General features: G+C 45.9%; 1 protein-coding gene across 1 annotated transcript; it reads right to left on the reverse strand.

Annotated features, from left to right (window-relative positions):
- Positions 1-1,900: 1,900 nt before the first annotated feature.
- Positions 1,901-17,629, reverse strand: CYP4V2 (cytochrome P450 family 4 subfamily V member 2; the record flags this gene model as incomplete). The annotated part of the gene is made up of 11 exons (XM_082482498.1): positions 1,901-2,804; positions 4,213-4,392; positions 4,567-4,701; positions 5,056-5,158; positions 6,467-6,658; positions 8,462-8,588; positions 9,842-9,911; positions 10,315-10,505; positions 12,795-12,880; positions 13,755-13,867; positions 17,419-17,629. 11 exons carry the CDS (start codon positions 17,627-17,629, stop codon positions 2,629-2,631), a joined length of 1,584 nt encoding a protein of 527 aa, XP_082338624.1. The 3' UTR covers positions 1,901-2,628.
- Between the last annotated feature and the right edge of the window lie 6,024 nt (positions 17,630-23,653).

A 23,653-nucleotide genomic window follows, 5' to 3' on the forward strand; every position in this document is an offset into this window, starting at 1 on the left:
CATACACTCTACGCAGCACAAGGTATCTAACACCTGCCCCGCAGGCACAAAGCTCCTGTTCTTTCAGTATTGATTTCCTCGATATTTATTTCCTTAACAGTCTCAGCTTGCTTCAGAACCAGTTTTCACAACGAAAGGCGGGAGGTTACCGCCTTTTCAGAACAGCTCTGAAGACAGAGACAAGGTGATTACATCAGCGCTCATCTTGGCAAAGACAGTATGTGCACCATTAAATAGGGATTTGCTGCTTTGGTAACCCTCTGCCAGCGTTTGAGCCCATGCACTTTTAACAATGAGCTCCTCATTACAGTTTTATCCAGTTTTTGGCTCAATTATTTTTCTTGTTCCCACCAGAGATTATAAAGAGATTACAATTGACTGGACATGCAATTATACGAGAAGAGTATGGAACAAAACCAAAGCGCAAGCAAAAATGCTGTTTTAGACAGACGTTGCAAAAACGATCTCCTTATGGAGAGATTTGTTATAGTTTGGTCAATTTTAAAAACTGTTTCCACAAAATATATCCCACGCAAGAAAAAGAATTCATATTAGTTTTAATTTGCCTCAAAAGTCTTCAGTTTAAGGACACAGTTTAACAAAACACAAGGTACCTCGCCGGGTTTCAGCTACATACTGAATGTCCTGAGAAAATGTATTCTGGATGCAAATCTTGTATACCTGCAAAGCTCACATTACCAAGTACCCAGAAGAATTAAATAATTCCTTAACTTAGAGTCTCTTTGGAAAACATGTGTCATCTGTTTTATGTTTATTAACGTAAGAAGTTGTTTCAAAAGTTATCTCATTATAAAGAAAATTTTTACAATCAGTCCTGTAAGCTTAAATTCTTGTTATTACATAGCAATGAAATCTGTCTTTGAAAATGAACGTAATCATATTATCGTTGTTACATTAATTCCACTTTCTTAATGGCAGAAGAAAGGTAGCTATTCCAATAAGCCATTTGTCAGGGTCTGTGATTTCATTTATGTAAACTAAGCAGTTAAATTCTTTCTTTTTATAAGATCCTCAGAAAATGGTAAAACCTAAGTTTATCAGAATATAAAGAATTCAGCAGGTTCAAGGAAACCTCTAATTTACTTGGAAAACATAGGAATTATTTTCTCGCTGTTCTGATGTTCTACAAAGCACAGCAGCACTCCAGGTATTAAACCACTACGTGTCCTTAAAAGAGCACAAGGAAACACAAAAGAACCTGTAAAGGTCGCCAAAACCGGTAAGGGCAAATTACCTCTGTTGCTCTGTAATCGTCAGAGTTGGACCAGTCCTTATCAGCTCTGACCTCCAGCTTCTCACCTGTTCCCCTCTGCAGGTTGCCCACAGCCCCAGAATGACCTAGAGGTGACAGCTCACCTACAACCTCCACTGCCAACCATGGTGGCAAGAGCAACTGCTCCATCAGCAGATAAAGACAGAGGTGTGGCTATCGGCGTGCACCCTTCTTTGTGCAGGAATCATGCTGGGGTAACACACACCAGCCAAAAGAAGTGCCAAAGCATAGGGCAGAAGTAAAGGGCAGACCAGCTAGAGGACCTCAGCTTGGTCTAGCACCAGCTTTTTCTTCAGTGCTTTTGAAAGTCGCGGAGAGCCTGTTCTCCAGCTGTGTGGCTTGTTGCAGATTTTGACCTGTCCTGAAGGTGCAAACAGTCAGAAGCTTTCACAGGCACTTCTCATTGCATCACTGTCATTCCTCTTTAACATCAATTAGCATGAAATTCTCTATGTTGCCTTCAGGACCACAGAAGGTAAGCACAGACTGGCTCATGGTTTCAGCTTTGACTAACACAGTAAAATCTGGTCGACTGATCACCCCAGAGGAACTGACGGTGAGAAATAATTACCCATCAGTAATTTACCTGCACCCAGGCACGTAAACTTTACAGACATAATTTCATTCCATATTGAGGTATAGTAGAAGTCTATTCTCAAAAATTGTAATAATACAGTGTTTCTGTCACTATGAAATCCTGTGTGTGATTTACACGCTACCTAGTTCATGGTACGATTATAAAGATTAATGCTTACGGGTACCCTTTGCTAAAAAATAATGCGGAGCACTCACTTCTTAAGAACTATTGTAAATGCTTACGAAGGAGGAGTGAAATTATTCAGAGATTTTTTCCTTTGTCTTCATAGATGCAGTCATCACCAAAACAGAAAAAAAAAAAAAAAATGCGCCAAGTTGAAGAACTGACCACCTTTCAGAACCAAAGAAACCTGAAAACGATACAAAGATTTGAGACTATCCGTTACCTCACAAATGCTATGGAATATAACCAGACCACTCCATCACAGGCATTACTGTTGTTACTACTGTAATTTAATTTTTTTTTGCACTGTTGCAATGGAATAGTTTCATCTGAGTAGGTAAGGCACTAAGATTTCATGTTTAAAGACTTGCGCTTCAAAGATGAACATGAAGTTCACGTGTATTGGAAAAGTAGAGCAATTTAGGGCTATTACAACATCTTCTTTAACGAAGCAATCAGTAAAAACTTTAGTTTCAACAAATCGCTGGACTGCAGTCAAACTATCTGATTTTAAAACATATCTCAGCCTGAATAGCTTGGAAGTTTTTTGAAAAATTAAATCTTGAATTTCCCTTCATTCTGGTCCAGCGTCTGGCCTCCTCTTCAGTTTAATCCAGATGCCATTATTTGGACGAAGAATCAGTTCTCCGGCTATACCAAGCTCTTCTAGCTTTTGACATGATTCCACCCAGAAGCGCCGCAGGATGAGTGCTAGGAGAGTTTTCTCCTCCATTTGTGCAAAGCGCTGACCTACAAATTACAGGGCAGAAAAAAAAAAAAAAAAAAAAAAAAAAGATGTTAATGTCAGGTTGCATCAACAGTTGCCGCCTTTGCACACTCACAGCAATACCCCTAGGAACACAGGAGAGCAAGAACCGTGCATCTGCCTGGAGAACAGAACTGCCTTTAGGTCAAAATCAAGGTCATACGGATAGTAGTGACATGAGCGCTTTTCTCTGCATGACAACTCTGGCCTTCCCGGGACAATCCCCAGCACATCCCATAGTACACAGAGCTCAAACAGCAAAGAGAAAATCAGTCGACGCTTTACACGAACTAATGCAAAACACAGCCTTGTCACGTCTCTTGGGGGGACTAGGCAGCGGGGAATGGATGAGGGCCCAGAGCAGGAGAAGATGCAGCACAGGGACTGCGAGGAGAGACAAAACCCACTGCTCCGCACATGCAGGGAAGAGCGAAGGAGGTACAACTGCAACAGGGCAACAGATCAACCTTCCTTCTAAGAACACTCGGTATCACACACACTGAGGATTTGGTAGCACAGAGGGCAAAGTTCAGTTTACATTTCAGAGAAAGATGGAAAAGGAAAGGGGAGAACAGGGAAATATGAGGGAAACCAAACCAAGTGTGACAATCCAGGCAGTTCACTCAAAAGAAACTGAAAACGGGAACAGGACACAAAACCCAGTGCTCAAAACTTTTTCTGTGCTCCCCTCTGCATGATGCACGGATGGATGTCTGTACACATGTACGCAGTGATGTATTTCTGCAATGATGTTAATGAACTACCTCTCCTGCACGCGCTCCTGTACACCCAGGAAATAGCTAGACGTGTAATATTAAATTAGACTTCTCTTTGGAAGATGGGAAGACCTAGTCTGCCCTTCTTACGGTAAGGGCACCTATTCCCAACAAGACAAATTAAAAACAATCAAAAAAAAACTACCCCTCTCCCCGCCAAAGAAAACAAATAAAACCAAACCCCCAGAAGAAGTTGTATTTCCCGTTCTTGCAAATGTCACGGCAATTGCTGAACGTTCCCTATCTGCACTTAAGATCAGCGCAGGGAACAGTCTTTTCGTGTGTTCTATGCTATAAACAACACCACCTCTACTTTGAGCACTGGTAAATGCCAAGCGTCTCAGTGGCACTTGAAGAGGAAGTTCTGGGATGGCATTGGCCCCTGGGAAGAAAGAAAACCCTTGGGAAGAAACAAAACAGGGCAACTCGAGAACCAGGCTTGCAGAGGAGAGAGTGCCAGAATTTGGGGGCGGGGAGTTTGGGGAATTTGGGGCAGCGGGGGACATGACCAGCAGGCACATCAAGACTTCAGCTGCTGACACACTCACTGCTGTCACAGTCACCACCCCAAAAGCAGCACTGGCACATTACAAGGGCTTCGTCTTCAGTTACCTACCAATGCAGTTCCTGGGGCCAGCCGAGAAGGGCACATAAGCATACGGGTGCCTTCCCTTACAGTTTTCAGGCAAGAATCGCTCAGGCCTGAACTCCTCTGGGTCGGGGAAGATCTCAGGGTCTCTATGCAGGGCGTAAGTTATGACAAGAACACTTGTGCCTTTTGGTATCTGATATCCTCCTAAAGAGAAAAGGGAAAGGGAAAGGGAGAAGAAGGGTCAAAACAGCAAATACGTGACTTTCTATACACCACAGCACAGTAAAAAATAAAACAATGCTGTCCTTTATTTGAGAAACACCTCCACTGAGGAGACGCTATCAGGATAGGAAGCGGCAAAAGCAGGACACTACTTACTAATACAGCAGTCCTCTCTCAAGGTACGGGCAAACAGTGGAACTGAAGGGAAGAGCCGAAGGGCTTCTTTCACAACACACTCAAGGTATCGAAGCTTCTTCAAATCATCTATTGTAACAGGACGCTCAGTGTTGCCTGTTCAAAAACAAATAGGGGGATGAGCAAAACCAAAACTCCCCAGTTTGGTTTAAACAAACTCATCCCAGGTCCCTCTGTGAACTCTCATCATGCACCAAGACCACACAGGAGAAGGTGCTACACATACATTGAATATGCGTGCCTCACCCCAAAGACATAAGGTTGGCTGTAGTCTTCTACAGACCTTCCAGCACTCATCCCAACCACCTCTAGTTACTGAAAGCTCCAGAAGGGCCACAGGGCATGTTCCTACCTCCCCTCCTACATAAATCTAGGCTTATAATGTGCCACATCCCTGCTCACAAATGTAACCGTCACCACAACCCCAATTAAGGGGAAATAGAAACGTACCAAACACCTCATCCAGTTCTCTGTGAACCTTCTTCTGGGCTTCGGGATTACATCCAAGTAAGTATAGGGCCCAATTCATAGCAGCTGCTGTTGTATCGTGGCCCTAGAAGTCCAGATTTACAAAGACATTTACTTCAAAACCATTCCTGTGCACAAGCAGGCTTCGTAAATACTTGGGTGTGCGGGTAGTATTGAAAGGGAGATTTAGTAGTCCCATGACCACAAGAAAAACAAAAATAAAGAGTGAAGAACTCTATCCAACACACTGTCACGTGCCTGAAAACCAACCAAAAGGGAAAAGTGTTGAAATAACCCAAGCAAAAATCCCTTTCCTCTGCCTCATGGAAGCTGCATGAACTATCCGTACCAACACAATGAAACAGATGTATATTCATCTTTTTGGTTACTGTCCCGTCAACAATGTAACATCTTGGGGGCCAACAACTACCACAGGAAAGATACAATGGACACAATCTGTAGCCTTTACAAAACTACCCAAAAAAGGGTCTAATGAGACACAGTACAGTGGCTGTAGGAGGGAATACTTCTTAGTTTCCTTTGAGAAGGGCATCAGTTACTACACTTCTCAGCACTGCGTAAAAACTTGGAAAGGAAAGGAGAGGAAACAAAGGGAAGGAGCAAGGAAGGAGAGACGAGAGGCACAGGAAAGGGAAAAGCTGACCAATAAAGGATTTTGGTATTAAAAAGGTGCACTTGTGAAGTTCAGGATGCTGCACCTCTTCAAAACCCAGCTATGGAGTAGCACAGCAATGGCAAGATGGGAAGAGAGTTTCTCTTCTCTACAACAGCAGTAATATGACCCTGAATTAAGCTCTTCCGAGATATAATTCAGGTTCACCTAGTGGAGGTGTGTGGAAAACTTATGAAAGTCTTGTTTAGATCCTTCACTGGACAGGGAACCAGACATGAGAAGACAATACACCAATGCACAGCTGACGACAGAACCAGGAGGTTACAGCCAACGTGGCAAGGGACAAAATGTGAGGCGAGCTGACAAAATCCAAGGCAAAACACTGAAACCATTTAGCGCTCTCTTTAGCATGAATGAAGTTTGCCACAGGAGCTGAGAGCCCATGGCCCACATCAGCCACGAAGGTTTTGTTACTCATCTGCCTTGATGAGCAGAACCTGCTCACGCAGGCAGGGCCTGCCACATGTGTATTGCCCAACATTTTGCCAGAGCAAAGAATTCCGGATCAAACGTGTCTATCCTTCAGTAGTTTCTATCCTACAGAGATTTCCTCTTAGGTTTCCAGGGCTAAAACAACTTCTACTAAAAACAACCTCCTGAACTAAGAAAAGGAGTCACCACCTGCAAATTGTGAATCTCAGGTTCGGGGCCGGGGGAACCTCCCCAAGAGAACAACAAACCAAAGGGTTCCTTGGGTACCTCAAACATGAAAGTATCCACTTCCTCACGAATGTCTCTGTAGCTCAATTTGTTCCCTTCGTCATCTGTTGCACTCAGCAGCATGTCCAGGAAAGCTTTTCTCTTTTTGGAACCACTTTCTTCACGGTTTCCATCGGCATCACACTTCACTTGCTTGGTGTTTTCAAGTTCTGCAGCTTTTTCTGCAATGACCTGAGATTAGAACCATTACATTAGATATGTTGCATGCAGCACATGTGCACAGTCTGCAGCACACAGGTTTGTCCCAACTTATTAAAACAACATCTGTAGCAGTCTACATGAGCTAGTTAGTGTAGCTGTCAGCATTAGCTCGTGAACTTTAACTGACTTTTTTCTTAGTAAGTGAAATACGACCAACCCCTCTTGTCCCAAGCAATAGAACGAACCTTGAATAGCCTTCGTGTGATCAAGAAAATAGATAGCAAAACTATGCAAGCAAGTTGTTGATGATCAAGAAGTGTAAACACATCCAGAATATTTGGAACCAGACAACTGTGAATGCCAATAATAGCGACAGCAAATCAAAAAAAAACAAACATCACCGCATTTGGAACAGACTGACCACCAAGAAGATATTCTCTGCCCCATCCAATAACTAAGGAAAGGATCACATCTCCAACCTCTGGGGAACATAGGAGACTGAAGAGAAGCCAGGGCACCCCACAACCCTGCATCAGGACTACACATAGCACGGCTGGAACCACTACACCAAAGCTTCCCAAATTTTCTTCAGTATAAGAGCAGTGGTTGAACTTCCCTTTTCTAGGTGAAATCACAGCCCTAGTGACAGACAGAGATTTCCTGCTGTCACCACCGTTGTCATAACAGCAAAACAAAACCCTTCAATAAACTCATCCTGCTCTCAACAGAAATATAAAGGCTGTAGAGTACGTAATTCTGTTCAGAGGAAGCACTGAATGGGAAAAAACCAAAACCCTACAGTTATATACACACACATTGTTTCCCCCACTGAACATACACATATGAAAACACATATTGAACCACCTTTTGTCTCCGTGCTTTCTGTCAGCAGCTACACTAGATGATATTATTATTATTTACTGTTTCTTTGCCATCTTCTAAGATTTGGCTTCTTATATTCAGTGCACCAGCCCAGCATGGGAAGAGAGCCTCTCCCATGCCTCACTGCTGCAGTTCCCAATAAAAGGAAGCAAAACACGCACTACTTAAAAACAACACAGAGTCAATGTGGCTCATTATATGCAGTGAAAGCTCAGAGATTATTTCCTATGTTGTGGGTATCGATACAATGACATCGTGGGATATGTACACCTGTTTCAGGGAAAGCAGCCTGTTTGGTAACATCCTAACAGCGGATTTGGGAGGGCAACCATTGGCAAGAACAGCATGGGAACTATTTGGTGAGAGAAAGGAGTGCTACTTGCATAGTCTACCACGGTGAGAGAACACTGCGCTTTACACCAAGTCAGTGAGGTATGTCCAATGGTTTCTGCGTCAAAGCGTCTTACTGCTGATGTGGGGACCTGCGTGTGTTTGCTCATCTCAGCAGTTCTGCTCCGCATGGGGGAAAATGAATACAGGCTTCAGTTTCTGGGGGCTGGGCCAAGTGGCCTTACCAAGCAGAGCCCCGCGCTCACTGCTACAAACTTGGCAGTGAGTTGCTGAAGGTGATTCAGATGTGGAGCACCTGGGGCAGAACAACAGTTCAATTAATTCCTATCGTTTGTTTCAGGTGTCAAGGACCTGTAAGTCTTATTACTCCCTTGTGTGTATGACAGAGTTCCAGACGGAGAAGTCAGCCGTTGTCTTCTTTGCAGGGAATTCCTTTGAATCCCAAGAGAGAGTTCTCCTCTTAATAGATGCATACCAATGGGGCTGAACCTCACTCCCATTTGGAAGCTCTCTACTGAGTGCAAGACTTGGCTCAAACAACCAGAATGTACCATTAAAAAAAAAAAAAAAAAAAAACAAAAATAAAAAAAGAATCCATACCGTATCTGTAAAATTGTGAAGGATCTTGAGGTTCCTATCATGCTCTCTTCCCTCCTTGAACAGCTTATATGCAAGATTAGGCCAAAGCCAAGGGCTCTTCTGTCGCTGTTGGATTAGATCACTCATCCTAAGGGCACAACAATTACATCATGTAACATTTCTTGACAAAAAAAAAAAAAAAAACAACCAAAACCAAAAAAACAACAACAACCTTTACAGCACAGTTTCAAGACCCCAAAAAAAGTTCTACCTCCCCCAGTGAAATGGAACTCAACACATTGTGTGGGTTCAAAGCCATTCGTCTGAAGGGAAGGCTGTTCACATTTGTTTCCTGATTTCAAACTATCTCAGAATTTCCATAAACTGTCCCAGCATCACCATGATTTATATCTTAAAGCATGGATTTCTGAGAAGCAGAGCATACCCTTATTTAGTGGGAATCTTCTTGAGACAGACATATTAAGTCATCCAAGTCCAGGCCCACTCCACCTCAGTAAAGCACTGACCATGCTGAAAAGTTATGTACAACCTGAGAAGACTACTTGTGTCAGGGCTCCAAAATACCTGCTCCGTGACCTCGAACAGCCATCTAAAAGCATTACATTCCTATTTAACTATCCAGATACCATACATGCCAGACAGCACTTGAAAAGCATTTGAAATAAAGATCATGAGACTTCAAGTACGCTCAAACACAACTGAGTACTTTTGGAAGGGCTGATTGTCATTGTTTGTCCGCTCTTGCTCATGCTTTTGGCTGCAGAAAGAGACTTTGAGGAGTGATTATTACATTTAGACCAACTTCAGGCCCACTTGTGGTACCATTTGGGAAAGACCAAGGAACCAGTGACAACCAAACCCTCTAATTCCACCCCCCTTTTATAGCACACCTGTCGCAACAAGCCCCAGCAAAGGCTAGGGGTGAGACGCCACAGGCAGCTACCTCTCATCTAGGCTGACACACCAGTGTGGTAGGAGTATAAACCGGGCTTTTCCTAACCCACTGCACAGTCCCACACCCTTTGAATGGTGTAAATACTGCTGTCAGCTGCAGAGCAGCAGTGCCTCAGCTTTCACACGCTGCCTAAACCAGCATCTTCCCAATTCAGCCAGTCAATGCTGCAGCTCCGTGTTTTTTTTTTAACCTCCCGTACCAATGGATTAACTAAATGGCAGCTGACACCCTCTGCAAAGCCTCAGCCTCCCATTGCATATACTCATTAGAAAATGCATCAATATCTCCAGGAGTTTTTCCTGCCTTCTTGGCTTTCTAGCTCCATCTGTGACCCCCCGGCCCTCTCTGCTGGCTCACAGCAGGTGAACTCCTCACACCAGCAGCATCAACTCCAGACAAAGCAGCCAAGGAAAACACCCATTTACCTGTAGATAGCACGAACATATTCGGAATCCTTATTCTCCTGAGCACCCACATTCTTGCCCATCGCAGTTTCTAGGAGGAGGAGATCGCCAACAGTTCATGAGTGCTAAGTGAGAAACAGACTCCCTGTACACAATGAGTTACTACTGCTCCCAGCCTCTGACTGTCACCACACCGTCCCTTTGACAGGTAAATACACACATCCCCTTCCAGGTGATGAGCTCGCTTTGCATTTCCATGCCCAGCCACCCTGCTCCTCAACACAACCTCACTGCAGACTGCCCATCCCACAAACTCACCTGCTCGGATGCACACAAGACACCCTAGGAGAAAGGATGGCCTTAGGAGGATGGGAACGCATTCACACAGTATGCAGGGACATTCCTCAACTGTCTCCTCGCACGACACAGCACAGCTGTACGCCTAATCATCTGCGTCACTCACAGCCCCACCACGGTAACTGAAGAGGACTTACCACAGATGATATCAAGGGCACACAGAGTGATGTCTAGGAAGACATCAAACGGTTCCTTGTCAACACGCTTCTCAAGTTTCTCCAACAAAATACCTCCTTGTTCATTCATAACCTCTAGAAAGTCATTTAAGATTGCAAAGTGGAACGTGGGAGTTATCATCTTTCTCCGTGACCGCCACTTTTCTCCAGTGCTGCAAAATTAACAGGGAGAAAGCAAGGTTAAAAACTCCAAGTCAAAAATAAACCCCATACCATCACAGGAAGTACAATGAAAACTGCAGCCTGCAACACCTTCACAGATGGACATACTGTAGATGACTCTTCAACCTGCCCATAGCGCTCCCCAGAAGGCACAAAATAGAAATATTCCTTGTTCCAGCCCTCTCCAAAACACAGTCCACCATTTCTATAGCTGCTTTCAACAAAAGGAGATGCCAACAAGCCTTCAGGCAATACAGCCTCAGAAGTTGCTCAGTGCACAGGCTCAGAGGGATGGAGCACAAGCCACCTATAGGACAAACCAGCTATTCAGCATCAAGGCCTCAAGTTGTCGCGTTGTTTCTATGAATCTGAGAGCAGCCCTGAGGAGAAGGACCTGGGGGTGCTGATTGATGAGAAGCTCAACATGAGCTGGCAATGCACGATCGCAGCCCAGAAGGCCAACCGTATCCTGGGCTGCATCAGAAGTGTGGCCATAAGGGCGAGGGAGGCGATTCTGCCCATCTACTCCACTCTCGTGACACCCCACCTGCAGCATTGCGTCCAGCTCTGGGGCCCCCAACATAGGAAAGACATGGACCTGTTCCAGCATGTCCAGAGGGGGTCCACAAAGATGATCCGAGGGCTGGAGCACCTCTGCTATGAGGACAGGCTGAGAGAGTTGGGGCTGTTCAGCCTGGAGAAGAGAAGGTCCCGGGGAGACCTTATTGCAGTGTCCCAGTACCTAAAGGGGGCCTACAAGAGAGCTGGGGAAGGACTTTTTACTAGGGCATATAGTGATAGGACGAGGGGTAATGATTTTAAACTGAAAGAGGGGAGATTTAGATTAGATATTAGGAAGATTTTTTTCACTTTGAGGGTGGTGAGGCTCCGGCCCAGGTTGCCCAGAGAAGCTGTGGAAGCTCCATCCTTGGAGGTGTTCAAGGCCAGGCTGGACAAGGCTTTGAGCAACCTGGGCTGGTGGGAGGTGTCCCTGCCTATGGCAGGGGGGCTGGAACCCGATTTTCAAGGTCCCTTCCAACCTAAACCATTCTATGATCACCACCCATGCTTGCCTTCATCTGCTGACTAGGAAATGAGGAATGCAGAGAAGTAGGGTCCATGGACATTACGCAAATTACTGCCTCGAGGTCTGGCTACAAAGTACTTCCTTGGAGACAAGCAACCACCTCCCACGTGTCAGTGAAAGAACATGGAGCCACAGCGGGTGACATCAGCTTCCTGAGGGTTCTTGTTCACTTTTTCTGAATCACATGCCCCACAGGCACACAATTGGCAGCTCTGCTTATAGGGTAAGCCATCACACCACTTCTCCTGTTAACCCGCTTTTAGGGCACTCCTCAGGCCAGCTTATCTGCTTGCTGTCTACCACTACTGCCCTTAATCAGCAAGGACTGGAACATTCCCCTCATTCCTCATCCTCTCCCATAAACTTGCACCTCCCACAACACGTGATTACAGCTGGCTTTTGCAATACCATGGTCCCATCCCAAAGCACAAGGAGCTCACCTCTGAGGGCTACAAACAAGCATCAAAGCCCAACTGCTAAGAGGGGGACCTTGACCTTCTCACACAAACAGGCACAAAGGCACCTGAGCCAATCTATGTTTGCCTTGCTCTGAGTCTTGAATATCTGCATCATCTAGACCAAACGTTCTTTGACCCTCCCAAGACCAGAGGACACCAAGTCCTTGCATCACGGCTCTTCCCTCTCTCCACTCCTGCCTTCAGCTTTTACCCAGGCTCACTTCTTACAAGCCTCCACTTCGTGAGGGAAATGAAGGAGAGGGTATAGCTATTCTCCCATCCCACCCCAAAGCATCACCGACCTCAGGCCCATCCTGCTGGTTTCCAGCATCACCAGCTGGGATAAGCAATGCAGACAGTCGCAGTTCTGCCGCAGGTTGACCACTTGACACACATGCCAACATTCAAAACATCCAGCATGTAGCACTGCAGACTAAAAGACACTATTTCCCATAGGCTACAACTTCCCAAAACTCACATTCATTTCAAACCTCTGGGCAAAACAGTAACAATGGCCAAATTTGCCATGAAACAGATAGTGCCAAAAGATCTTTGTTGGACATCAGCTGCTAAAGAGCAACCAAGACCATCACAAGGCGTAAGACTTCTACCGCTATCATCTACATCTCTGTCCAGAAATTGTGTCCACACAGCATTCCTGCCACCGAGCCCTCTTCTTGTCATATATCCTGCCAAGTTCAAGAAGACAGCACTGCACCGGCGTTTCACTATACCTCGTCAGAAGTCCAGTGCCGAGCCACGGCTGCAGGAACTTGTATAGGTACGATTTTTCTATGTGTTTCGAACTGCTCAGAATAACCTGTCAGAAAAATGAAAGGAGAGGAAAAAAGCATCACTTGTTAGGTGGCGAGAGATTTCTTCAGCTGAGATTACTTCACATAATGTCAGTTCCTCCACAAAAATGCCCCGAGCCTCAGTAAAATGCACAATATTTCAGTACAAGCTGGTACACAGGGGGAATATTGAGTTCACACCCTCAAGTCTTTCAGTAAATTTTTCAACCCTGAGAAACAATGAAATACTCAATACTCCCACTCCCATTGTCTTCCTGAAAAAGAAAAATCTGTGTTACAAAGCCACAGGCAGAGCTCAGAGAAAACCCAACAGTTTCCAGCCTTGAGGAAACTCACAAGTACTACCATCTCTTCAATGAACACTCCAACAAAAATCAACTCTCTCTTCCCAGTTCAAGGATGATCACTGCAAAAACTAACAACTATATTTCACGGCATCAAGACAGACCCACCAAGTTCTAACGCAGAAGTCAGACAGACAGACAGACACAAGCACTGCAACCTGCATTTCATAATATTCTATTCCTGTTTCAGTGGTCCCATCTTATCTGCGATCTGCTTTTCCATTCTGATCTTGAGAGTAGAAGTTTTCACACATGTGAAAACAAAGCTGAAGGAGATGATGCTTTGTATAAAACATACTGAGTTGGTGTTTTCATTTGCTGGCTGTCTTCAGTATATTTTTTTTTTTTTTTTTCAGTACTAGGCTTTTTATATTCCTCTGCTTTCAGCCTTTCTTTAGCACTGGGTCAGAGGACAATCTCAAGCAAATTCAGTCCAAGCCCTTTTATGCAAAAAATTACATTGAGGGAATAGAAGCTAACAGGTTGGGCGCTGCTTTGCATGGCAGTAAAATAGACAGGAGACAAGCACACTCACCTCCACGCTGTCAGGGTGATACAAAATCGTGACAGGCAACGGTCCTATCCAAAGCTTGAACAATGGCCAGCTCCTGAACTCTTCAACGTAAGTTTGCAGTTGTTTGAAAAAACCTGGAATTAAAAAAAGCAGACTAGAATCTTTGAAAAAGAGAGGTTTGCTGAGGAAGAAAAACTTCTGTAATTAACTCTTTTTCACCATATGCCCTGTCATTCTGGTTTTGTTGTAGTTTTATCTTCCTACTATGACCAAGCAGCGTATTTTGCACCTATCTATCAGCTGTACTGCAGGTGTATTTCTTTAGAGCTGTACTCTTGAAGGTACTCTGTTCTAGAGAACCCCCTCCTAGCTGCAGATAAGGCAGTTTGTAACGATTAAAGCCAAACCAAACTTTATCAAGGCTACGCTTACATTTTGGCTTATCTGACACCAGCCAAAATGCTATAATCAAGACGCTGCTTTACTTTCCAAGTACAGCGTCGAGCCTTTTCCCATCTGAGACTGCGCTGGCATTTGTGGCGCACACACAAGGGATGCTGTGCACAGTAATGGCACAGCACTGCGCAGGAGCTTGAAATATTTAGTTTCTGACAGCTGCACTCCTTAAGAAAATATATGGAGCCTTTACGCCATTATTGTTTATTGGCAAACAAATTACTTCTTCCTCCAACATGCTTAAATCCTCTCAATCTCTCGCAGCCTTAGCCATCAGTGACGGTTTGCAATTCTAGCAGGAGCTTTTGACAGTTGGCTGCTCCAGGATTAAACTCCACTCTTGTCCTTTTAGAAACCTTACTGCAGGGTAAGTGGCCTCCTAAGGGGACACAGTGGTTTTGGCAAGTCAGATGTCCCCATCTCTAAGTGCACAAAGACTCATACAATCATTTATGCCAGGGACCACCTGAGAGCTACCACTGTTGTCCAGTTGCCAGTTGGACTTCACACCAGTGAGCTCAGCAATACAACCAATTCTCCACCCACATCATTATCCCCTTATCCCGTCTACGTCTTCCTAAAACACCATTTACTGCTCTTCCCTTGCCCACAGATCCAGCTGGCTCATCACAGAGGGCAAGCAGGTTCATTCTGCAACTCTAGAGGAGGCAGCCACTATCAGGATGTTCAAGGATTAAACATGCCTTTGACCTTTCAGAAAGTAGATTAAACAATAAATAACTCCCTCCAAGGCCTCTGCAGAGTTGAAAATTCAAAGTTCTCCAAACCAAAGGGGAAAAAAAAAAAAAAAAGGAAAAAAAAACTAGTTTCCTAATAAGATATCCAAATACAGCATTCCCTAGCTTCAGGCAAAGTTCTAATCACACCTTACCCAACTGGCTTAAGAGTGTCAGATTATTTTGCTATTTATTTTTTTTGTCCTAACATCACCATGATTAAAATATGACAAGTTTTCCAGCATTTGTCTACTGATATCAATAAATAAAATGACCATCAGATGAAAAGTCATTTTTCTTTCTGCTATAAAACCTTATCCTTTTTTCTAAAAACTATCTTGTTTTTTAATTGTCACATCTTTCAAGAAAAAGTTTATAAACCACAAACTTCACTCATTTTTACATAAATAAACAGGAACAAAGATGGACAGTCACAGGCTTAACTAAAGCATGGAGGCTCTGTGACTCCTGCTAACAAAGGAGATTAGAGACTCCATAGAGCACAAGAATCTCCATCAAACTGCTTTTGGCAGAGAGAAGCAATGTTCATTTTTGTTTTGTTTTTTAGGAAGATTTTTTAAAAAAAAAGATCTGTTTCTCAGTCAGGATCATATACACATCCTCACTATGATCCTGCTACTACTTCCCCAAAGTCAACTTCAGGAAAGCTGCTTGCCCTCGCTTCCACCAAAGGAAGGTCTGTATTTAGATATGGGGTTGGATCCAGAGAAAAAATGCAACCGTGTGCCCTCAAAAACAGAGGGATGATGTCTCAGCATGAATCAGCACTGGGCAATGTGCACGGCCGTGCTGTACATGTCCTTGGCTTCACCGTGCTCCCATGACCCAGTCGCTCTCTCTTCCGGCAGCGCAGCCAGGAACGCATGTGCACGGGGCAGGCTGGCATACATGGGCATCACAAACACACCCAGAAGAGTCTGCTGGTCCGCTGACAGCACAGCCAGAGCTGTTTTCACACCACAGACTCCTCAAGAAATGTGCTCCTGTGCAAAGCCAAGTAGCAAAATGGAAAGGGAATGCGTAGCACGTTAGTGCTTTCTCAGGCACCTGGAAAAAAGAAGGTACCATTGATCCATGAGAGAACAGAAAAGTTTGCTTCTGAGGGATGTACTGCAAATACTCAGCAACCGTATGAGGTTCAACAAGGCCAAGTGCCGGGTCCTGCCCTCGGGTCACAACAACCCCACGCAGTGCTACAGGCCTGGGACGGAGTGGCTGGAAAGCTGCCCGGCAGAAAAGGACCTGGGGGTGTTGGTCAACAGCCAGCTGAATATGAGCCAGCAGTGTGCCCAGGTGGCCAAGAAGGCCAACAGCATCCTGGCCTGTGTCAGGAATAGTGTGGCCAGCAGGACTAGGGCAGTGATCATCCCCCTGTACTCGGCACTGGTGAGGCCCCACCTCAAATACTGTGCTCAGTTTTGGGTGCTTCACTACAAGAAAGACATTGAGGTGCTGGAGCATGTCCACAGAAGGGCAATGAAGCTGGTGAGGGGTCTGGAGCACAGGTCTGATGAGAAGCGGCTGAGGGACCTGGGGTTATTCAGCCTGGAGAAAAGGAGGCTGAGGGGAGACCTTATTGCTCTCTACAGCTACCTGAAAGGAGAGGGTAGCCAGGGGGGGAAATCAGTCTCTTCTCCCAAGTAACAAGTGATAGGACAAGAGGAAACAGCCTCAAGTTGTGCCAGGGGAGGTTTAGATTAGATATTAGGAGAAATTTCTTCACTGGAAGGGCTGTCAAGCACTGGAGCAGGCTGCCCAGGGAAGTGGTGGAGTCACCATCCCTGGAGGTATTTAAAAGATGGGTAGATGTGGTGCTGAGGGATGTGGTTTTGTGGTGGATTTGGCAGTGTTAGGTTAACGGTTGGACTTGATGATCTCAAAGGTCTCCTCCAACCAAAATGATTCTATGATTCTTTTGCATCTAACACATAAATCTAAGGCACAGCTAATTCTGAAAATGACCCAGCAACTCAGCATGTGGAAGTCCCTTGCACATGCTCACTTGGGGGAAAAGTGTTTAAAGAAGTACTTTTCTTTCGCAAGCTAAAAGCTTTGTTTGGATCGCGGCTAAGAGCCACGGGGATGCAGTGCTCGGCGTTGTAACGCAGTGTTTCCTGACAGAGCACCCAGCACGCCTCCCTGCCGCAAAAAACCACATTCCACAGTGTGCCTGCTCCGCCTCGCCAACAGCTGGAAACTGGTCTGAGCACAACATCTGGCAGCCACTGTCAGACTGAACCTCGAGCTAACCTCTGACTGATAGTAACCCCACATTTAGGCAGTTTCTCTCCTTTCTCCTCCACTGCCCGCTTCTCACACACTTCCCCTCCATCCTGGAGAGACCTAAAGGAGATGACACAGCCTACAACTGCCCTCCCCCCCACCAGCCACAGCTCGACCAGCCAAGCACTTCAGCACTCCCATGCGGTGCAGGGACCTCACAGCTGGGCTACAGCATGAGCTGCCCTTACCTTCTCCATCCGGCTCCAAGAGTAGAGCATTTCCCAGCACAGGATAGCACGGGCTGACACCCGGGATCGGCTTCATCATCCACCATTGCCTCCAGTAATTCATCAGGGAGGGCAGGGAGCAGACGGCCAAAACCGTCAACAGCAGAGCGATGACCCCAGTCCCCAAGTGCAGCAGCTGGGGTCCCTCCAAGACTCCCTGCAGGACCTCCATCTCCACCTCCCAGCCTCCTGCTCCGGATGCTTGATCCCTGCCGGGGAACCAGTGCTGCCGGTACCCGGCTGGCGCTGCCACACTGCAGCGAGCTGAGTGTGCTGAGGGCCACGATAGCGAGAGGTGGAGCTGTCACATGGTCCCAAGGCACGGCTTCCTGCCAGGGAAATAAACAAAGATCTGAAAACCACACACGCGGAGAGGCTGCCTGGAAGCACTTTGTGACGGCAGAGCAGTCAATGGAACGGTGCCATTTCCCCGCCCTCACTTAGCTCCTCTGACTCAAGCGAAGAGCGAGGAAGTTCTTCGCAGGCCCGTGCAATACCTCAGAAGGAAAAGACACAAACCGTTGTCAAAAGAAAAAAACACCTTTTTGCTGATTTGGGAAGGATGGGTTTTCTCAACATTTGTTTTCAGATGCTCGGGGAACGCAATTCTCCCATACAGAACTGCTCCAGTGCTCTCCAACTAGATGCCCGAGACCCCAACTACAGTACTGCATCCAGCTCTGCGTCCCCCAAGATAAGAAGGACATGGGCCTGTCGGAGTGAATCCAGAGGAGGGATATGAAGATAGATGATCAGAGGGCTGGAGCCCTCTGCTGAGAGAGTTGGGGTTGTTCAGCCTGGAGAAAAGAAGGCTCCAAGGAGACCTTAGAGCCCCTTCCATTACCTAAAGGGGACATACAGGAAAGCTGGGGAGGGACTCTTGATGAGGGAGTGGAGCGATAGGACGAGGGGGAATGGTTTTAAACTGAAAGAGGGGAGATTTATAGCAGACATTAGGAAAAAATTCTTTCCTGTGAGGATGGTAAGGCACTGGCACAGGTTGCCCAGAGAAGCTGTGGCTGCCCCATCCCTGGAGATGTTCAAGGCCAGGTTGCCAGGTTGGATGGGGCTCTGAGCAACCTGGTCTAGTGGGAGGTGTCCCTGCCCACGGCAGGGGGGTTGGAACTAGGTCATCTTTAAGGTCCCTTCCAACCCAAACCATTCCATGACTCCATGATTCAAGCACTTCAGATGGGAAGTACCTTTCATCAGTTGGGTTGACGGCTTCAAGGGTTTACACAAACCAGAGCCCATACAGGGCCATGATCAAGAGCAGCACTACAAAGCACACCGATGCTTCTCAGCTTAAATGGCCTTCACTGATCTCACTGTTGAATGCCCAGTCAAAAGCTAACGGGTGCCAGTAACACAACTGGCAGCACCAGCACCTGTGTCACAACTTGCAAAGCGCTTGGTCAAAAGCGGTGCCATACCCACCGCATACCCTGCTGCCCTTCCTGCCTCAGGAGGATCCAGGGTCTCTTCTCACTGCTGCAGGGCTGCGGAGCGCCTGCTCCTCAAAGCCTCCAATGCTCAGAAACCCTGTGGTCAAACAGAAGTTCGGTGAAAAGACAGCATGGCTCACACCCCATTTGCAGACCTTCACCCCCTGAATATATCACAAGAGCTTTTTTAGCCATGGTCATCTTTCTCCTGTCTGTTTTGTACCAAAATTGACTGCACTGGCCTTTTTAGTAAACCAACAAACGCCATAAACGAAGCAACTAAGATAAGCAGCACAAACAGAGAAAGCTCAGAACATCAGAGTCTAAGGAAGGGCTGATGACCCTTGGCAGCAGAGGGGAGTAAATTCTGGCACTTTGTTCCTGCAATCTCCCAGAAAACATTTTATCATAAGTGCTGACTGTTGCATTTTTCTGCGCAGTAAACAGCTGGAAACGAACTTTGCTACTCTTGCTGTTATTTGTAATGGTGACAGAAAGCAGCAGATAGGTCCCCTGTGTTTCAAACACATAAGGCAAGATACATAGCCATCAGGCCCCTCTTTTCTTCAGGTGACATCTCAGGAAGGAAGCAAGCGTGCAGGACTAAGAGACTCACCTTCTGTCAGTCATTGTAACACAGAGATCAGCTGGGTAATTATACTCTCTGCTTTATAAAAAAAATTGCAGCTTGTTGCCTTCATGGAGCCAATAGTTAGATGAAGCGCTTAATTGGGATTCTGAGTCAAAATCTGTGTTTCTAATTGTTGATAACTGCTTCTGCAGGGGGAAAAAAAAAAAAAAAAAAAAAGAAACTGAAAACCAGTGAAACAGCAGGGACAGGGTGAAAAGCCACGGGGAGAGCATCGGGGAACACAGCAGAACAAACATTGCAAAATCCTGCCAGCAGCTGGCAATGGTGATGCTGCTAACAAAAGGCAGAACTACACTGGAACGAGATGTAAAAGATACATCCAAGAAAGACAAAATGAGAGGTCTGGCATCTCTGCGGCCTAATTATTTCACTGAGACTCGTTATTGTTACGAAACTTGGAGGATGTTCTGTAGGAGAGAAGTTTTTGACCAGAACGCGATTAGCATTCCTTTTTCACCCGGAGAGATGGTTTGCTCAGTGTTAGATTTCAGTGGGCACTCCACTGGTTAGTGAATCTTTGCTTTTATAATTTTATAAATGTGTGTAACAGTGCAAATCTGCCTTTAATAAGCCTCTCCCCAAAGTGGCGGCCTATCTGCCCGTGCCGACAGAAGGCACACACCCCGTCGGGCAGTGTGGAATAATTGCTGGAGGTGACTTAGAAATTAACCTCATATTCACATTTTAAAGAGAGGTACAGCATCGACGAAACTTTCAGGGCAGAACTTTCAGGGCAACTAAGATGATTAAGGGACTGGAGCATCTGCCTTATGAGGAAGGGCTGCGAGAGCTGGGACTCTTTAGCCTGGAGAAGAGAAGGCTGAGGGGAGACCTTATTATGGCGTACGAGTATCTCAAGGGTGGGTTGAAGGAGGATGGAGCCAGGCTCTTTTCAATGGTTCCCAGTGACAGGACGAGGGGCAATGGGCACAAGTTAGAACACAGGAAGTTCCGTTCAAATACACGGAAACACTTCTTTACGGTTCAGGTGACAGAACACTGGCACAGGCTGCCCAGGGAGGGGGGGGAGTCCCATTCTCTGGAGAGTTTCAAGACCCGCCTGGATGCAGTCCTGAGTGATGTGCTCTGGGCAGTCCTGCTTTGGCAGGGGAGTGGGGCTGGATGATCTCTAGAGGTCCCTTCCAACTCTGAAAATTCTGTGATTGAATGCAGCTGGTGTGTAAGCGATGCATTCCACAGAGGTTCCCAGATGTCGGTGACACCAGGGGAGTCTGGTGTGCTAACTCTAAGAAAAACGGTGCGGGGGATGGAGCAGAGTGGAGACACCGCGGCCAACCTCTGTGACAAAATGGAACCCTTGAAGGTCTTATGGAACCGATGCGCTGTCTAATTGCTATCCTGAGCCAATGATCTGTCATTTTTTGACAAAAAGCTATCCTTTGGGTGAACTTTGCTCATTATAATACCAAACCACACGTCCAACCCAAAAGCCACCTGCCTCCAAGATGCAATCACTCCTCACGAAGTCTGCGCTCTGAACTTTTCATAGTATATACCTTTAAAAGAGAAGCAAGAAAATTTTACACCAATCATGACAAAAGTATGTATGACTAGAGTCCCTCAAACTCCACCTGGAAGGTAAAAAATAGTACAAAAATAGCTTAAGAGAGGAAGGATGCCAGGGAAGATACCAACATGATCAGGGAAATACCATCGCTGACCACCCCTGACTTCTGGGATCAGTTGATGGGGCTGAGCCTCTCTTCCCCCCCCATAAGGATGCTTGTGGGTAAGATTCAAACACTTGGCTGTACCAAGCGCTTCCCCTGGAAACTTAGAAATCTCTGTAGAGTTGCTTTATAACTTAGTACGTTTGTAGCCAGGCTGTATCACTAACATCCTTAGGATTCACATGTGCTTTGCAGACAGTAATGTCATCACTGGCAATCCAAAAGAACTTGAGCATCCATTGCTTCAATAAACTACACTTTTCATTAATCTAGCCGTGAGAGTTCATAGCGAACATGACCAAACTCCTTAAATGTGGCCATGCTGGTTCATGGAATGCCGCTAGATTGAATTGTGTACAGTGTTATTCATGCATCCATAATCATGACAGTTCAATATACATGTTGAACGCGACCGGACTTCTAACGCCGAATTGGGCATCACTCAGAATCTAAGCCTAGCCGTCCCCAGCCCCTCTGATATACAGGCTGGAACATAAGGGGGTTTATTTTCTGCAAAATTACTTTGCCCTTTAACGCAACAGGCAGCTATGGGCTGCCCATGGGCACAATGTCCCTAGAATGCAGGTCTGGATTCTTCGATAAGGAAATCAATAAAATCATCATTATTGGCAAGAAAAACAAAAACACAAAGGAAAGCAAGGCTAAACCGGATCCGATATGACAGAAGGACAGAAGAGAAGTACACAACGCATTCTGAAAAAACGGTGGTGTGCTCTTTACATTAGTCCTTTGCCCCAGCCAAGACATACCTGACATTTTTGCCATCCCTCGCAAAACGCACGTCATCCACAGTAAGCAAGACTAACCGGTTGCTAACTTAGCAATCACTACAATTAATTTGCAGTTAGGCTTTTCTTACAAAGAGCTTCCCTCTTCCTTAACACGCACAATTACAACACGATTAAACTTGATGTAGAAAGATACTCGCACTGAAAAAAAAAAAAAAAAACAAGTCAATTTGTAGTCCACTAGAGCCCCCCCCACCCCCCGCACAAAGAAAAGAACACAGGATGCCTCTATTTGAAAAGACACCATCAGCGCTGAGCGGCTCAGAGATCTCCCCCAGTCCTCAGAGAGGAATTTTAGGCCTGATGCTGAACTTCATGCCACTGTAGCCAAAACCCTAGCTTTCAAAGACCAAAGCTTGAGGAAGACTCTGCCTTCAAATCCTTCTGTGGACAATCTTTCCTCACACAGGTAAAGGAAATTAGCAACATTTGAGAGACAGACACCACAGTTATGTTTTTCAGAGACAGACTGATTGCCGTGATGGTCACCTCAATCAAGCATACCTTGCTATGGATTCTGCGACCTGGTGTTCACTGTACAGCCACAACTGCTCTGTTCTGTAGCCATCATTTGGGCTCCTTCACTACATGAAGTTTTGCATGAATGAATTATCCCCAACAGAATACAAAAGTATGCCTCCTCTCTAAGAAACCAAAATCTTCCATGCCAGGATAATAACACCATGTCTTGCAACAAAGCAGGCCGCCACGCACCTCCCAGAGCACGGCCTGCTGGTGTACAGCAATCCTGATAACGTACCAGCAACGCTGTCATAACAAATAGACATTAATACAAAGCAGCTACCGAAGCATCACACCCATGTTTATTCATCTATGTGTCAAGGAATAAACACACTCCCAAGATGGACGGCCTCAACCCATCCCAAGGTCACAGGTGGAGATTCTGCCCGCTCTTCTGTGGCTTGGCTAGATCTTACAGGCCGTCCTCCTTGCTAAACTCCAGCAAGTTCAAAGAAAGAATTTAGCAGCGTGCTACACAGTATATGAAGCAAGCCAGAGATCACGGGGCACAAATAAAAAGGGCAGTGTAAGATCTGGAAAAACTCGTGATGGTGGGTCACAGAAACACACCATGCTGCAAATCTGCCCACCTGCACTCCTGCAACATGGAAGATTTTGGTGTCGGACATTTGCTGTAGGAAATTCGCTGCCTACATTTGATGCGCCGGCATATGACACAGCGACAGCTGTAGAGCCTGTCAGAAGCTGGGGGGGGGGGTTGGCCTTGGCTGGCAGCCAGACACCCACCCAATTCGCTCATTCCCTCCCCTTCCTCAACAGGACAGGGAGAGAAAACAGGATGGAAAAGCTCATGCGTCAAGATAAAGCCTGGAAGATTGCTTACTAGTTACCATCATGGGCAAAATGGACTCAACTTTGGCAATAATTTGAATTTCCCCATTAAAAGTAAAGAGTTGGGAAACAAGAAACAAAGACAAGAATGTTCCTCTCTGACACTCCCTTTCCCTCCTCACAGCTTTCTCCTCCATGGGCTGCAGCCCTTGAGGACAAACCTGCTCCAGCATGGTTTCTCCACAAGCTGCTGGGGAATCTCTGCTCTGCTGCCTGGAGCACCTC

This window comes from Vanellus vanellus (assembly GCF_965231255.1).
Source record: "Vanellus vanellus genome assembly, chromosome: 4".
Lineage (NCBI taxonomy): Eukaryota > Metazoa > Chordata > Aves > Charadriiformes > Charadriidae > Vanellus > Vanellus vanellus.